Source organism: Camellia sinensis, chromosome 9, assembly GCF_055761805.1.
Source record: "Camellia sinensis isolate YWXY chromosome 9, ASM5576180v1, whole genome shotgun sequence".
Classification (NCBI taxonomy): Eukaryota; Viridiplantae; Streptophyta; class Magnoliopsida; order Ericales; family Theaceae; genus Camellia; species Camellia sinensis.
The window spans coordinates 32,271,253-32,289,495 of record NC_138969.1 but is presented as its reverse complement, the minus strand read 5'-3'; the positions used below and the strand labels follow the sequence as shown (position 1 = coordinate 32,289,495).

At 34.2% G+C, this 18,243-nt stretch overlaps 1 protein-coding gene across 1 annotated transcript; it reads right to left on the bottom strand.

Moving 5' to 3' along the window:
* Positions 1–7,960: 7,960 nt before the first annotated feature.
* On the bottom strand, positions 7,961–14,434 carry LOC114265522 (adenine phosphoribosyltransferase). Its single transcript, XM_028206342.2, has 2 exons — positions 13,840–14,434; positions 7,961–8,329 (listed from the first exon to the last, which is right to left on the bottom strand). The coding sequence occupies exons 1-2, from the start codon at positions 14,323–14,325 to the stop codon at positions 8,162–8,164; spliced, it is 654 nt and encodes a 217-aa protein (XP_028062143.2). The 5' UTR covers positions 14,326–14,434; the 3' UTR covers positions 7,961–8,161.
* Between the last annotated feature and the right edge of the window lie 3,809 nt (positions 14,435–18,243).

Here is an 18,243-nt window from a genome sequence, read left to right as displayed (position 1 = left end):
GAAACATCTGAACAATGGCCTCTTCTTCCCGTTCAGCTACCCAGAATATGGCCTCTTCGTCCCGTGGTCTACTCATTCTCTTTCCCGACCTCAACGAGTCAACAAGAGAGATAATCAGTGCGGTGGCCAGTGAACCTCAACCAAACACCTCTGGTTTTGCTCCGTTGAACTTTCTGATGCGGTCTGTGGAGCAAAAAATGGCGGTGCAAACTGATATTGAGGCCAATCAGTATACTTTGAAGTCATGCGTGGAAACCATGACTGCAGTCACAAACTTGTCGCACCGGCTGCAGAGTAGGACAAATGAGGTGCAGCAGTTAAACGTCCAACTGGCTCTGCTCCAACGCATATATAAGGATGCGCGAGCAGAGATAAGTGTGCTAAAGACGGAAAATAAGGAGCTGAAGCGGAAGGCCACCGTTATGTTCCGATTTGGAGGGCCGCCATATGCTGCAGTGGAGGAGCAGGGAGTAGTGATCATGCCCAGTGGAGTGGGAAACACGGAGGCAACACCGGCAAGGGCCGCCCAGGACGGAGGCAAGAAGAAAAGACCGGCGGCAGAGTAGAGAAGAAAAATCCCGCCTGTGGATGAGGTTGTTGGGTGTGGGTGGTTTTGTTTTTTTTTTTTTTTTGTTTGTGTTTTGTTGTTTTTTTTTTTTTTTTTTTTTTGGTGTAAAATGGTGATCGGGGTGAGCCCCGACATGAATAAAATGAGTATGGTGTGCAGTTCGTCTTCTTCGTCTGCTGTTTTTTTTTTTTTTTTTTTGCAAAGAAATAATAATGAAAAAAAAAGATTTCGTGGCCCACGATTTTGTGAAAACCTGCAATGGGTTTGGTATTTGTTTTTGTGTATTTTTTTTTTTTTTTTAATAATGATAATAAGAATAGAGTAAGGGCGAAAGCAAGTGCCTCGGGGGATTGGAAAGTGAAAAAATGAGAGAGAGAAAGTGGGGTACATGATGAGGAGGATGATAATAAGAATAAAACGAATAAAAAAAAAGAGGTTTGGGGTAAGGTGGTGGCTGTATTGGAAAGACAAAAGGTAGTGGAGGTAAATATTAAAAGAAAAAGAAAGGAAAAGAGAGGGTATAAAGGGAGAGAGAGAGAAAAGAGACACATGTGCAAATCAATTTGTGTTTCGTGTGCTTTTCAAAAGATGGAGTAAAATAATAAAAAAAAAAGAAAAAGAAAGTTGAGTGGGCTCTCTCTCTGTAAACTGTGTGTGTGTGAATGCGCTAACCCAAAACTGCCGAGAGAGTGAGAGAACCCGAGAGCAGATGCATGTGTGTATGTATTCATCTCCCAATGTATGCCGTGTGTGTGAATCTGGAGGGTTCTTCCGGCGGAGGTGGTGGGGATCTGGAGGGTTCCGCCGACGGACATGGCGATGGCGGGGACAGTTGGCGTGGCCGAGAAGGAAGCAGAAAGCTGCCTGGGCATATCAGGGGGAAATCTCATGGTGCCGTCCATGAGTTGCATGACCAGCCTTTCGTCATCCAGAATAGCTATTGGGCTAGCCTCCCACCAGAACTTCTTCGTGATGTGATTAAGAGGCTGAAGGCAAGTGAGAATACATGGCCTGCTCGCAAGCACGTTGTTGCATGTGCTGCTGTGTGCAGGTCATGGAGAAAAATGTGCAAAGAAAGTGTCCAGCCGTTGATCAGAGTGAAAGGACTGCAACGACGGGTTAAGGTCAACAGTGGTGGTAGATGAAGACGACCGAGACGGTGGTGTATGGGAGGACAACAGTGAGAGGAGGGGCAGTGGTGGTGGACTCGAAGAAATTTCAAGGTATGTGTAGAAAATTCTAGCGGATTAGGTTGAGGTCCGGCGGGCGGCCAAAGTGAAGTTGCCGCCCGCCGGTAAAGCAAAAATACTAGGTTCTAAACCTGCTCTGATACCATGTTAAAATTGATGTATTATTGATTGATGTGTTGTATCTTTAACAATGTTAGAAGCTCCTTATATAGGAGAGGATTACAAACCTGAATATGAAAGTAGCCGAAAGTAACCGAACACTAACTTAAAGTAATGAATAATAAAGACAAGTACTAACCTACTAACATCATTACAAGCACTAATATACACTAACAATATATATTAATATATAAATTTGTAAATAGTTTGATCATCAATGACACATAGGAAAAAAGTAATAAAAAAATATATAGCACAACAACAGTGCCTCGCTCAGGTAATTAGCAACTATTGCTTGTATTAAATTGTTGAAGCATTTGATGAGGTTGTTGGAAGTCTTTTTTTCTGCTTTGGCTTGCTATTTTGGTTGAAAATAGAACACAGCAAGGCTTTTGGGGATGCTCTAAGAAGACTCTGAACAAAGATAATAAGAAGAGATCATTGTACATAGCAATACTCATGTATAACCAACTTGTATACAAGTGGTGTCACTTTAGTAGTTGAGTCAGTCAAGTTTTAGTTAGTTAGTTAGTTATGTTTGGTTTTGGAATAAGTTACTTGAGTAATTTTTTAATTTTTTTGTTAAAATATAAGATGAAAAAAATTAGTATGTTTGAGATATTTTTTAATTTTTACAAACAAGCATGCAAAAAGTGAAGAGAAAAAGAAATTTTTGATTTTTTTGGTATAATTTTTTTACTTTTTAACTTTTTTTGTGCGAGATTTTTTACTATTTTTTGAGCTTCCCAAACTTACCCTTAGCATTATTGTGGATATCTAGCAATGACATTTCGATCAATAAGAAAAACAGTTATAAGTTCTTTAATGATATCAGAAAGTCTAGGAGTTACAATCCTATATTTGTGTTGGTAATAGTGTGCAGTAGAGATTGAAAGTGTGTATTATAAAAGTTTATGTGCAGAATAAATCTAAATCGAGTATTGATATTATTATTTTAAATAATTAAAAAAATTTCCATTGGCTAACTTTCATTTAACCATATAAAAATAAAACTCTAATTAGTTTATGATTTATTTTATAATCTCACATCGGGAGAAGAAGAAAAAGCAAAATTTGTTTCACTATCTATATATTATAGAAGGAAAAACGAGTTTTTAGGGAGAATCCTTCTATGAGTTCCAAACCTTCATTCTAAAATTATTGAATTTTCTTAATTTTAAACAATTAAGAAAATTTATATTGATTAGCTTGAATTTACCTTTTATTTTATAATCATACATCGGAAAAATAAAGAAAAAGTGAATTGTTTCACTTATATAAAGTAAATGTTATACTCACATTTATATCAAGAAAATAAGATTTTTAGTGAAAAGCCTTATGATCAATATTCATACTAATTTTTTTGATTTTCTTAAATTGAAACAATTAAGAAAATTCTCATTGACTAGTTTTCATTTAACTTTTATTTTACAATCCCACATAGAGATTTTGATTTTAAAAATAATTTTGTATGAGCTTTTGAAACTCTCATAATAAATCTCCTTAAAAGTATTCTTTTATAAAATATATAGATATAGATATAGATATATTGATAATCTCAATGTCACTTTTACTGCCTCCTTAATATAAAAATTACGAGATAATAATTTTAAATTTGTATTTAAAACTTATAAATCATGAGATAGATTATTATAACTTGAAATTTATATTGTGTCAATTTTAAATTTGAATTAATAGATTACTTTTTATATTTAGTGACAGTTTAAATTTTAATAAAATAAAACTTAAAAATTTTAATTAATTAATTTTTGTGTAAACTGGTTTGTCTTTTGACCTAACTGATTAAGCTAAACTATTTTTAGTTTGAATGATTTGCTGATTTAACTGTGATTTTAATGATTTTACATGTTACGATGATTTTTTCTCAGTTATTAAGTTCTTAAAATTTCTTTAATTATTTCGTTTTCAAAAACCAATATGATAATTTTTTAAAATTCATATATTTTTATTCTAAAATAATGAAATATTAGAACAATGTCATTTTTTTTATAACAAAACATAATTTTAATTATTAATTATCAATACAACAATTTTAATCTATTTATACTATATGTTATAGTAAAAAAACATTTAAAACAAAACTTTTAAACTTATATATAAAATTTTATTTACGAGAAATAAAATATAAAAAAATTAAGTATAATTATCATATTTTTTATAAATAATATATTATTTTATATCGTACATAACACGAAAGGGTCATGTGGTCGTATCTCTTTACACCTTTTTTGAAATCTTAGCTTCTATTTTCTCAATCCCATATTGCAATTACAGAAAAGAAAAGCTCCAACAATACAAGACACACAATCATACACTTTAGTTGAGTTTACAATTTTGCTACGTAACTCGACTTTTTCGTGACTCGAGTGGCCCGACTTTTAACTTTTCAACCTCTCTCTCTCCTCTTTCCCTCCTTCCTCTGTTCTCTTCTTCTTCTTCTGTTCATCTCTCCCTCTATTCATCTCCTTTAAGATTTTCAATAGATCAAAATCCATTATGGCAAATGAACCACATCAACACAACTATCAGAGTATCTATGTTCACTAAGAATTCACAATCACCAAAATGTAAACTCAAAGCACTAATCTTTCATAAAAATTGATAAATTATTGCAAAAAATCCCAAAAATCAAACCCAATTAATGGGAAGAAAAAACCAAGTGATCTAGTTTTGCGATTGTGCAAATCTGTTGAGTTTATAATGCAAACTAAACCTCGATTCAAACAAATAAATCAAGAAATAAACAAATCAATGAAGATGAAGAGTTCAAGGGAAAGAATGTTCGTCTTAAACCCATCCACCCACCGGCGCTGTTGTCACAAACCCATCACAACCCTCCACTGTCTTCTCCTTCTCTTCTTCTCTCTTTCCTCCTTCGCTCCTTCTTCTGTCTGTTTCAGAGAGAAAACAAAGGAAGAAGAGAAAAAGAAAAAGAAAAACTATCTAAAACGACATTATTTTGGGTAGTCGAGCCATTCAAGCCAATGTGTTTCGAGCTACGAAACATTATTCTTGAGTTTAAGCCTGCATGGTGTGCTAGCAATTGTAACATTGTCTTATCCAGATCTAGTAGTGGCATATATTTACTAATTTTGTTTCGAAGGAAATATTATATATATATATATATATATATATATATATTGTGTGTGTGTTTGTTTTAGAGTTTGATATAATAATAATGAAAGTTAATAGAAAACCAATCAAAAATAGATTTATTTGCGTAGAAAATATTTTTTATTTTTTAAATGTGAAAAACAATTTTGAGTAATGCCACCCTATCACTATAACCACCCACCAACACCATTGCCACTATCACTGCCCCTAACACCTTTGTTGAAAAATATTTTATATCAAAATAAATGGACAGTAAATCTAATTCAAATTTATTTTACTCATTCTATCAAATGTACCTAGCATAGCCATCAATGTTTGATAATACTAATAAATGATACAGAGAAGAGCATGTTTTCTTCTGATGACCATATTCTATTCTCATCACTGCGTAATGCAACTTCACCTTACTAACTGAAAAATAAATAAATAAATAAACAGGATAGATGCTGATATTTAAGATTTAAGTAGTTCGGTAAATTACATTGACACACATTTGGGAAAAAAAAAATATATTTAAATCAATGTCATACTCTTTTAAAGTTTCAATTAACATTGATATAGTTTACCGTAAGTAGTTGTATCCTATAGGATTGTTATACCCTAGTTTACTTCAAAGTTCAAGAATGTAAGCCACAACTCACAAGAAAAATATGAGCACAATTTTGGCATGCTTCTAAAAAATGATGGGGAGCTCGGTCCAGAGGTCCAATTTATATTTTTATAGAGCATAGATGCAAGGACTTTTTTGTTTGGGTCACAAGGACACGCATTAATTTATTTGGCCTCCAAGGACAATGCTAGCTGTACAACTTACACCCAAACAACTTCTCTCTCTTCAAACCCTTCTGAGCAACCCCTCTCTCTTCAAACCACTACCGGAGGAGTAGAGATGGAGTCCGATAGAGACGCCTCCAACAGGTGTGCACGCCACAAGTCGGCTTTATTGCCACAGACAGAGATGAATCGGAGGCACAGTTACCACCATGACCCACCGCAAAGCAGACAAACCCTCTCTCTTATAAACACAACCCATGTTCTCTCTCTTCATTACTCTAAAGCCCCATTGATTGTCCGGATTGGATATAAAGATTTGAGAAAGATATGTAATATTTAAGAATAAATATGAGATATAATATATTGTAGGATATAAGATGTATTATACATACTATGGGATCACTTGTACTATATTTTATTAAGATAGGATATAAGTTGAGACAAAAGGAGGGTGATTATTTTTTACCTTTAGATGAAAAATGAGTTATATTCGACGGTGGGAGATATACAATACTATAAGGCCATGTTTGTTTGGGCGGACTGGATTAACATTCCCATGACTAATAGTCTTAGGACTACGAATCCGTTGGATTATGTATCCTATCTTAACTAATAGTCAAGTTTAAAATAATTAGTCCGTACTTCAATTGTTTAACCAAACATTAGATTAATAATTTTATTGGACTATTAGTCCAATCCCAAGCTCATGTCCACCTAAACAAACATGAGAGTATTACATATCCCCCATTTTGCATCATATACTATCCGAACTTCCTACATTCAAAGTAACCAAACACGAGATATAGGAAGACAAAAACAAAAAAAACAAAAAAAAACATGTAAAACTCGCCTCATATTATATCCGGTCCCACGTTCATATTCAGCCTTTATATCAAGTAAACAAAGAGGGCCTAAGCTCCAAATCTCTCTCTTTCTCTGCAGTCAGTCCCTTTCTTTAATGTCCAAACATCATGTCATCTTTTCTTTCCTCAAGGCGATTGAGCAAAGCCCTAAGTTGTGACCTCCTCCAAGATGCTTCTTTAGTCCTCCTCCAAGATGCTTCTTTAGTCTTTCCAGACCTGTAAATCTCCCTCATCTCCAATTCCCTCTCCAAATCCAAACCACCACTCACTACTCTTTTTTTTTTTTTTTTAAACAGTACCACCACTTATACTCAGGTCTTCCATTTTTCCCTGAGAAATTTGAAACCCTCTGTTGCCATATATGCAGATTCTTCTTTAACTTCCACTCTTGTTGTCTAGCTATGGTTGCACATGAAATCTCAACTATAATAATGTGGTTTGTTTTGGAAAGTATGTTAAAATCTTTCCTTTTTTTTTTTTTTTTTTTGACGTTTTTAACTTTTTTTTTTTTTCTGAAGAAGTGTAAAAAAATAAAGATATGATATGACCCACAAGTCAAAAAAGTTGGGCCTTAAACGTTATGTTTGGCTAAGAGATTTGAGAAGGGAAGAATAAAGTAGGTGAAATGTGAATAAAATATATCTATATTTCATCTAGTTTCACATACCTTTTTCCTTTATCTTTTCAAATCTCTTCCTAAATCCTTTAACCAAACCCAACTCCTTTATCTTTTCAAATCTCTTCCCAAATCCTCCTTTAACCAAACCCAACGTAATGGAAACCTCCTGTTTCCATGTCTTTTTTTCCCACCGTGGTAGGGTTTGAGACTGTTCTTCCCAATACAATCTAAGTACATATGAACTTCAATTAGAGAATAGATCAAAACTCACACCAACAAAAAAGGGCAGAAAATGCATACTCAGACTGTTCTTCAATGGTCGATCTGTTCAATATCTCTCCCTCTGAAAAGAATTTCACACAGATAGGTTCAATAAGTTTGGTGAATTTCAACAAATAAATTAAAAAATATCAAAATAATTTGGAAAGATAAGAAAAGATTAAGATAAAAATTTCAACAGATAGAATAAAATAGACTTTTGACCAACAAATGTCCGTATCACCAAATAACATTTTCTATTAGATCTAATATCTTATACCCTCTTTAAATTAAACTTTTCACCAATTATCCCAAAATGATATCCACACAAAAATTTTATATAAAATTTAAGATTAGAATGATGTTATGATAACATTATAGTAACCATGAACAATAGTAATAAACATTTTGACTTCCAATAAATGGATATAAATGAGACATATTTTAATATTTGTATAGAAATATAAACACACCCATGTGGTTCAGACTAATCCATTTTATAGTGATACAAATGATTAGATACATACAGCAATGTAACACCAAAAAACAAAAAATGGGGCCTTGATAAGGGAAGGTGAGTAGTAGAATATCTCAATCATAGATCATGACTTCTGTCAGGATTGGATGAGAATTGTAAAGCAATGCCTTTGAAGATTTGAATCAAACCCTTCAGGTCATCGTTTCCCAATTCAAGGCAGTCCCTTAGTAACTCACCCTCCACCACCTCTTTTTGTACCGTCTCCACCACTTCCCTCAGAGGCCCCTGCCAATTCCCCATCGCAAACACCATTTAAAAGAGGAAGGTAAAAAATAAATAAATAAATAAAAGTAAAAAATAGAATGGTAATGGCATTTAGATATTATAAATGTGACATTTTATATAACACTAATACACAGCATGATATTTTAATCTAAAATGAATTAAATAATGTGATTTGGTATCGCTTCATCACCACAATATTACTTTTTTTTACTTTGGTTTTGTTTGTTTTTGTTTAGCCAAAAATGTAAGAGGGGAAAATTACCGTAAAACAAGTTGAGGAACAATTAGCTTATAACAACTTCAGTGCTCTTTAGTGCATTTTATTGTAAATTAAAACTTGAGAATATAAAAACTGAACCCAAAATCAACATTAACCCAACTTTCATAAATCAATTTTTTTTAACTTGTTTAAATTATTTCTGGCTAATAAATTATAAATAAAAACTGTGCCTAATAAATTATAAGTAAAAATTGTACCAAAGAGTGTAGCACATATTTCAAAAAAAACAAACAAACAAACAAACAAAACAAACAAACAAACAAACAAAAAACTAGAAGTAGCTCAAATTAGTCTCTATTATGATCATAAGGGCGCTTATCTATTAAGATCATATTTGTTTGAATATTAATATTCATAGAACTTTTTAAGTTTGAAATTATCAATCCTTTTGAATTATGTATCATATATCTTATGTGTGAATGGAAATTAACAAAATTGATCAATCTTGTAATTTAACCAATTAATTCAGAATTTTAAAAAGCGGCCACAACCATTACCTAACGCCACTACGTAACGATTGTAATGATTATCGCCACCCGTTACGGCCGCTATAGCAGTGCCACAAAAATTCATAACCGTAATAACAGCAACCATTACGTAAAGGTTGTAACATCTGTTACATTGCTGCTATAGCACCATTACGGCAATTACAACCGCTACGCTTCTATTTTTCAATGTTTTACTTTTTTTTTATAAATTTTGTATATAAGAGCATCTCCAATGCATCCTCCATAACTTCAAATATGAAAGATTTGTTCATCCAACCCATCCTCTAAATCCATCTCTATTTGGTAGGAGGATGAGTTGATCCTCCAAATATGAAGAGAGGATGAAAAATAGAAGATGCCCTCCAAAACACTATTCATTTTATATTTTTTATTATATTACAAATAACTTTTAATATGTAAATTTAATTTTTATAAAATTGACATCATTAAAAAATGTGAAATCATACATTTAAAATGAGTATAATATTAAATATATTTTACAAAAATTTTAAAATTAAATATTTGTTAATGAACAAAAATTACTTTTTGATGAGGGAGGATGAAGGGTTTTGAAGGTTTGTGGTTGGAGTTTGAATGAATAGTAGCAGACTCTATATTTACTTTTTGAATAAAAAAAATTATTTTCATCCTCTTGGTGAGAGAATTGGGTTGGAGATGCTCTACTGCTTTTTTCTCTTTTTATCTTCTAGTTATATAGAACTACAGTAAAAATCTTATCTATATATGATTTGAATGTCCAATCTTCTAATTGTACAAGATTTCATTACTTTTTCGCTTATATTTGAATATTAAGTTATGGAAAAGTCTGGCAACCCAAACATATCCACCTTGAATTTTTTGGGTGAGTAATTGTGGTGGAGACTAATTTGTATAGTACGGGGTCCATATAGGGTGCAGTGAAGATTAATTTCTAAGTTGATAAGGGTGGGTTTATTTCTTTTATTTTAAATTTATTGAACAAAATATATTTTTTATTTAGGGTGTTCAGGCCAAAAATTCAAAATTGGATTTTTTTTGTCCAAAAATCCAAGCACTAAAACATTATATCCATAAGGATAAGGTTCTACCAAATGACCAAACTACCCTTGTATATATATATTATATCACACCCGGTTTTTTCAAACCAAACCTTCTCAAACCGGCTCTCTCTACGCTTCTCTCTCCTCCTCTCTCTATCTCCTCTTCCATTTCCAAATCTAGGGTTTTTCCTCCCATTCCGCCACCGCAACCACCGCTATCTTCGCCGCCACTCTCCTGCCGCTCTTCCAAACTTTTCCTTCTACACCGTCAACGGTGGCCAACGCGCCATCCTCTTCGATCGATTCGCAGCATTATCGTCGAACCGCTAACGTCCAAATCTATTCAACCATTGACCGCCAAAACATCGTCGATGGTTGCCAATTCCGCGTCCAAGCCAACGCTTGCGAGCTAGCTGCCATGCTCTCCATGCCACACTAATTCATTCAGTCTATCTCTCTCTCGACACACAACATGAACAGATCTAAGATATGAGGTCTCAAATCCCAAACTCCTTCAATCTGACTCGCCGAAGACTTGGAGACGACAATCTCGACGAGTGCCAGATCTTGGGCCTTGTTTGTTTTCAGAGATAGATTGGGTGGAATTGTTAGTGAGGAGATTATTAATAAGGAGACTGTTAGTGAGGGGACTATGAAAATTTGTATTTGTTTGATAACCAATAGGCTAGTAATAATTCATGTTTGCTTTGAGAGATAGGAGTGGGATTAACTAGTAAAATTTCATAAACACCCTTATTTCATTGCTATCAAATTTGGGAATTGTTAGTGAATGAATTATGAAAAATTGTCTTTGTTTGTGATATATTTTAATATTAAAAATTATGTTTTATAACAATATTTTTATAAAACATAATATAATAATATTTTTATAAAACATAATTATGTAATAACGAGAGAACCAAAAAAAAAAAAAAAACCAAATCAGCCCAAAACCAGTCCATGGTTTTAAACAGTGTATTGAAAGATTTTATTCACTTAAATATTGGTTCATTCATCAGTATCTTCGCCTTTTCTGTTCAAAAAAAAAAAAAAAAAACAGAGCTTCGCCTTCCATCAGCAAAGGTTTGCCGATAATGCTGCCGAAGAGTGAGTGTAATGACGTCGATCATCACCATCAACGACGACGACGTCATCGATCTTCACCGTCAACACGATTTCATTTTTCTTGCAAATTTTAAATTCGAAAACTATGAAATACCGTTGAGTTAGATGATGCGGCTACATCTTGTTATGGGCAAAATTGTCTTTCACACTGTAATACCAACGGCTTCATCTCTAATACCAAGTCCCCTGGGCCTATGCTAATCTACTCGTTGGAGGGGATTCAGAGTCCGTTGGGACTGTGACTTTGTTGGCCAAAAAGGAAAACAAATAGAAACTTAGGGAGGAGGAGCTCACTGTTAGTCCAGTCTGAAGGTGTAACTCGAAAAACAAACGGCCCCTGGACTCTTTCTCTACATCGGTTCAATCTCGACAACCTTTATGTACTGTATGTAAGTGATTATATTAAGTTCCTTCAAATCATATTTGAATATATATATATACACACACACATTTATGTTTGAATGCTATGATAAGTGATTGTTTTTTTAATTTTTATTTTTAGGTTTTGCAGGTGGAGTTTTTTATTTGAGAATTTTAGAGAGAGAGAGAGAGAGAGAGAGAGATTATGATGATTAAGCCGGAATTTCTGTTTCCGTTTTTGTGATTTTTGATAATTTGTGATGTTGAGGGACTCAATTTCGTCATCTGAGTTTCAGAGATTTCTCATTGTCCATTTGATGCGAAGAGAAAAGCAATGTGTACTGATTTTTTTGTTTTTTGTTTTTTTTTTTGTTAGATCTAGACAACAGAGAGTGAGAGAGAGAGAGAGAGAGAGAGAGTAAATTGAACAGATCAGAGTCTCTGTGGTTCTCGAGCCTCTGTTTCTCTCTCTATACAAATTGAACAAATCAGTCCCTCTGATCTATGTCATAATTTAAACAAATAAAATACTTTTTGTTTTATATTTGGTTGAAGTGGATATATTTTTATTCTTGTAGGGGTAATTTTTGTGTTTCCTGTTTGGTTAATGAGAAAATTAAGTTATTTAACAATGGAGCAAATTTACACAGATAGATTTACAAAGATAAGTTTAATGGGTTGGTTTGGCAAGGGCTCATTGGGCTTTTTTGGCTCAATGAGCCATAAAAGACAGAATAGGCTCATGAGCCACAACAGACAAAACATCACATCCAACCCCATAATCATTTACACTCTTCTCTCACAAAAAAATCAAAAAAGCCAAAAAGTCAAAAGCCCTTTCCAAACTAAGCTTTTGAGCCCAGGCTCATATAGTCAAAAAAGCCAAAAAGCCAAAAAGCCAACCCACTTCCCAAACGGATGAGTAGATGTGTGTGAGAGAAAAAGTGATTGAGAATGAGAGAGGAGAGAGAAAAAGTGATTGATTGATGTGTAAAAGAGAGAAAGTGATTTTAAAAAAATTTTGAGAAAAATTCAAACCAAACAATATTTTAGAAATTTTTTTCTAAAACTCATCTCTCAAATGCAAACCAAACATACCCAATATGTTAATAAATAATTTCAACAGATAAATTTATTAAAAAAAATAATATAAATTTTTTTTTTTTTTAAAAAAAGGATAACTTCAACAGACGAAATTTTAACAAATAAATACACTTTTTAATAGGTAATTTCAACATATAGGAATTTTGAACAGATAATTTAACCAAATAAAAATTTCAACATATATGTTTTTGTGAAAAAAATACAACAGATAAGTTAAAAAATTCAACAGATAGACGAAAAATTTGAACAGATGGAAAAAAAAATTGAACAGATAAGGAAAAAATTGAAGAGAGATATAAATTTGAATAGATAGTCCACGAAAAGTCAACAGATAAATTAAGAGATAAAATTGGAAACAAAATATCCTTCAAAACAAACAAAATAACCTCCCACCAAACTATTTCACAAAAGATAGACTTCTCGCAAACAAAAAAAATCCACTTTGCCTAATGTCTTATACCCTCCTTAGTTTGGATTTATCACCAATTTACTCTTTATTTTATGTATTTTTACATTATTATGTTTGTATTTTGAACTTAGGTTTATGAAATTATTATTTTTAATGTTAAATATACTTCTTGTTTATTCTTAACAAATTGGAAGTTATTCATAAGCATAATTAATAAAGTAAAGAAAATTAAATAAATCAACAATAGAAAAATTATCCATTGCGACTTACAACTAATATAAAAATGATCATGTTTTAAAACTAAACAAAAATATTAAAAATCATTTTAAATCTCACTAAAAGTGATTCTAAAATAAGAACATGCGCATCGGTATATTTTTATTAAGTTGTGCGAAAAATTAAAAAATTCATAATTGCCGCCACCGTTATGCTACAACTATTACACCCTGCAACCGTATCAACACCACCACTACACATTGAGTCTCTCATTTTGTGTTCCACCCTATTTTCGGATTCAATAATTCACATATGGGGGATATTATGTACACATGACATCAATTTTTTTATAGCAAGAATAACAAGATTAAATTCTGTAATTTATATATTAAATCATTAATAAATAAATAAAACACCAAAAACAGAATACACGCACGAATGTTGTGGGGGGAAAAAAAGTGTTGGCAACAAATTTGGAAGAAACGTACCGATTGACCAAACACTTGAAGAAGTCTCTGAAGCAAAGACCTCGAAACCCTGAGGGCATTTTTGTAATTTCGGCTAACCCACTCAACCCTCTCAGCCGGCGATTCCATCCGAGTCAACTCATTCAAAGCCCTCAACAACTCATTCAAGTCGGACACAGCTCCTCGAACCTCAGACGACGCCGTAAAATCCCTCCAGGAGTAGTTCCTAACGTAGTCCCAACCCACGGACCACATGGCTCCCCAAAACCCTAGACCCGTGGCTCGCTTGAGCTTGGCGGCGATGAGCCTGGCTCGGTCGGAGCCGGAGAGGTCGCCGCGGGAGGCGCGGAGGTTGGCGACGCGAGTCATGAGGGAATGGGAGACAGAGAATAGGGTTTGGAATTGGGAGAAGGAGAGGGAATTTGATGGGGGTGGGGATGTGATGAGGAGGAGAATGAGGAGGAGGAGGAGTGGCGGCGATGGTGGTGGTCCGGCGGTGGTCAACATTTTTTATTTGACCGGTTGTGTTGGGAAGAGTGAGGAATTGGGAAACCCTTGTTTGTTGTGGGGGGGGGGGGGGGGGGGTGTTGAAGGATTTTTTTTTCTTTTTTCTTTTTTACCCTTTTTTTGGGACCATTGTCTGGAAACTTTTATAGTATAAGTTATATTCATAAAAAAAATAAATAAATAATTATTTTTCTAATCCATTTTGAGCAAATAAAGTATAAAAATTCAAAAATAATAATAATAAATCGAAATAAGTCCAAATTTTTGATAAATAAACTTACTGGGAATATTTGGCAAGAGCTTTTTTTCACTTAAATAATCAATAAGAATAATATATATATATATTAAAATAATTAATAAGATAAAATATTATATCTTACACCTCATTCAATTACTTTTTTTTTCACAATCATTCATTCAACTATAAAAAAAAATAAATTACAAATCATTTCAAATATTTTTTTTTATCTCATAAAATGGCAAAAAAAAACGAGTTAAAATAGCTAAATTTTCAAACAAGGCCTAAAGAAGAAAATAAGTGAACGAAAAAGTTATGGTTAATTTTTTATATAGTCATTATTTTTTATAAATATATTTTTTAAAAAATCAGGAAAAATCCTAAACCAAAAAAAAAAAAAAAAAAAAAAAAAGGGGTGTACTAACTCAATTCACTGATTTAAGTAATTTATCATGTTTTGAAAACACTACCTTTTAAGGGCTCACAACCTTGCTTAGGGAACTCTGAAGGAGGCTTGTAAAAAGTTCATTGGGCCTATGTAATACCCAGTAGAAAGGGTTCACCCCAAATTATGGGTGATTCTATTTGTAACTAAAAAATTATGAGGGAGTTACGGGTCGGTCTTTTAGATTCGACTTAATTCCTAGGAAGTCTTAACTCAAAATATTTTAGTCCATCTTTCATTTTTATCTTTTATATTCAGTTGAGTGATTTTACACTAAACCTAAACATATCTCTTTCTCTTTTTACCCTAAACCTAAACATCACTCTCTCTCTCTCTCTCTCCCCTATTTCTGTCACTAGCATACCATTTCTTCTTTCTCCTCCATCACCAATCATCATCTCATTCTCCCTTATTGCCATCACCGTTGCACCTCTCCCATCATTCATCTGCTAGCTTCAACATCGTAATCATCTATCATCGATCTACCATCTTCATCATCGTCCTTGCCACCATCTTCCTCCATCACTGGTTTGGGATGCAAAGTGTCCAATCAGTGCATTGAAAGGTGTTGTTGATCTTCTACAGATGTGTAACTGATCTGATAATTTTGTTACTTAATTCAGTGATAAATTTGTTGTGATGCCCTCCCCTCTCTCTCAAATCAAGTCTGCTATTTGTAAATTTTTTAACAAATTCATCAGTGATAAATTTATTACTCCCTCCGTCCCAAAATATTAGTCCCTTTTGGGGAATCCAACTTTTTTTGGTAGTACACTTATTGCATTTGAAAAAAGTTGGTTTTCCAAAATTATCCTTTTGATAGTACATTTTTTTGGAATATCAATGTCATAATTGTACTTTTTAAATTGTTTATTAATTTAAAAGAAGGGCAAAATAGGAAATTGACATTATTTTTGTACTTGATTTATGAAGAGGAACTAATATTTTGGGACAATGAAAAATGGAATAAGGGACTAATATTTTGGGACGGAGGGAGTACTAATTTAAACAAATTTATCACTGATTTATCACAAGTTTAAATAAATTTATCACTGATTTAAACAATACAGAGCTCCGAACTCGTCAATGTCGACACACTCATCTCCATTCATGTCGATTTTCTTGATCTCTCTCAAATCTAACATCATCTCTCTCAAATCAAAGGGCCACAGAGACATTTCTCATGTTCACCAACACCAACGAATTCATCAATGGCTCTGGAACTCGTTAATGTTGACACACCCCATCTCTATTCATGTCGAATTTCTTGATCTCTCTCAGATCTAACACCGTATCTCTCAAACCCAAGGGCCACAAAGGCAGTTGTTATGTTCATCAACACCAACGAATTCATTAATGGCTCTGGCAATTCTCATGTTCACCAACACCACTAATTCATCCATAGCTCTAGCAGTATAACAGTAAGGGCAAAATTGAGAAAATATAACATGACTTCCTGGTGCATGAAATAGAAACTTAGGACCTAATGGGTAATAGATTCAATTATTAGGACCGACTGGTAAAAAACCTAAAAATTATTCAATACGTTTAATTTTTCAATACGCTTTATAAATTATTTAGGATTATAATTTACTCTCAATACACCCTATATTTTTTTCACAAATTACCCTTCAAAATAAAATCATAATTTGTGGTATGCTCAAATAATAAACAAATCAATTCAAAAATACTTCCTCCCTTGATGATGATGGTGATTTAGGTTAAAGCAAAGAATGTTTGGTCCGTTGTAACTTTCAATGACTTGCTGTTTAATCTGGAAGAGGTTTGTGAAAGATGAAGCTTTTGTTTACTAGGAGCAAGGGTATGTGTGATGTTAATGTTGTTTTCGGGGTAGACTTATTGATTTCCTATTCCCTGTGTTATGTTAGCTCTTGCTAACATGCCCAGTTCAGTTCTTATGTTATATGTTTGTAGTTATTTGTATTCTTTTTGATTTGGTGCTTTAGGGGTAGGGGGATGTTGTTTCTGCTTTGGATTGTATTTGGATGGTACATTTGTTATTGCATATTTATGAAATATTATATTTTTCGCCGATCTAAAAAAAGTGGAAACTTTTTTGATAAATTCACTTTCTAAAAGATTTATTCCATCCAACCCATATTCTTTTTGACTATTCCATTAGGTCCTATTTGAGATAAGAAGACCAAAATACCCTTTTCATCTACTTATGTTCCATTTAGTTCGCATTATTTTCTTATGTTTCAATAAGTCCTGTGGGTGACAAAATTACCAAAATACCCCTAATGTGAATGTTCACACCGTCAATGTGAATGTGAATGTTCATATCATCAATGTGTAGGGGCCCGGCCTATGTCGATTCTCGTGGGTGCCCGAAAAAATTCGAGTCGGGCCGGGGTGGGCCCGACCCATTGACAATGTGAATATTCACATTGACATGTTAACATTCACATTAATAGGAGTGTAAAATTGGCCCGCATCCCGTGACGGCGCGAAACCCGCCCGCGGCCCAGGCGCGAGCCTGGTCCGACCCGTTGACAATGTGAATATTCACATTGACATATTAACATTCACATTAATAAGAGTATAAAATTGGCCCGCGGCCCATGGGCGGCCAAAAGCTCGCCTACGGCCCGGCCCGTTGACAGTGTGAATATTCACATTGACATGTTAACATTCACATTGATAGGAGTGTAAAATTAGCCCGCGCCTCGTGGCTACCCGAAACCCGCCCACCGCCCGTGGACGGCCCGGGGCGGGCCCAGTCCGGCCCGTTGACAATGTGAATATTCACATTGACATGTTAACATTCACATTGATAAGAGTATAAAATTAACCCGTGGCCCAGGGCGGTCCCGGCCCGGCCCGTTGACAATGTGAATATTCACATTGACATGTTAACATTCACATTGATAAGAGCGTAAAATTAGCCCATGCCTCGTGGCTGTCCGAAACCCGCCCACGGCCCGTGGGCGGCCCGAGGCGGGCCTGGCCATTTTTTTTAATTATTTTTAATTTTTTCTACCAAAATTTTATTATTTTCCACAAAAAAAGACACTAGGCCTCGGCGCGGGCCGGGCCTCGGACCGAGCCTTGAATGGGCCTTAATCGGGCCGATGGGAGGGGCCGGGTTTCAAAGTGATAGCCCAGGCCCTAGCCTAGGGTCTCGGACTAGGCTCGAGCCTGGGCCTAAACGAGCCTTTCCCTGGTCAGGTCGGGCCGACCCACGGGCCAAAAAATTAGGCCCAGGCCCTAG

Coding starts and splice junctions, on each gene's coding strand:
- LOC114265522 (XM_028206342.2), bottom strand. CDS start 14,325: ATGTTGACCACCGCCGGACCACCACCATCGCCGCCACTCCTCCTCCTC. Junction 8,330..13,839: donor TTCAAGTGTTTGGTCAATCG/GTACGTTTCTTC, acceptor GGGAATTGGCAG/GGGCCTCTGAGGGAAGTGGT.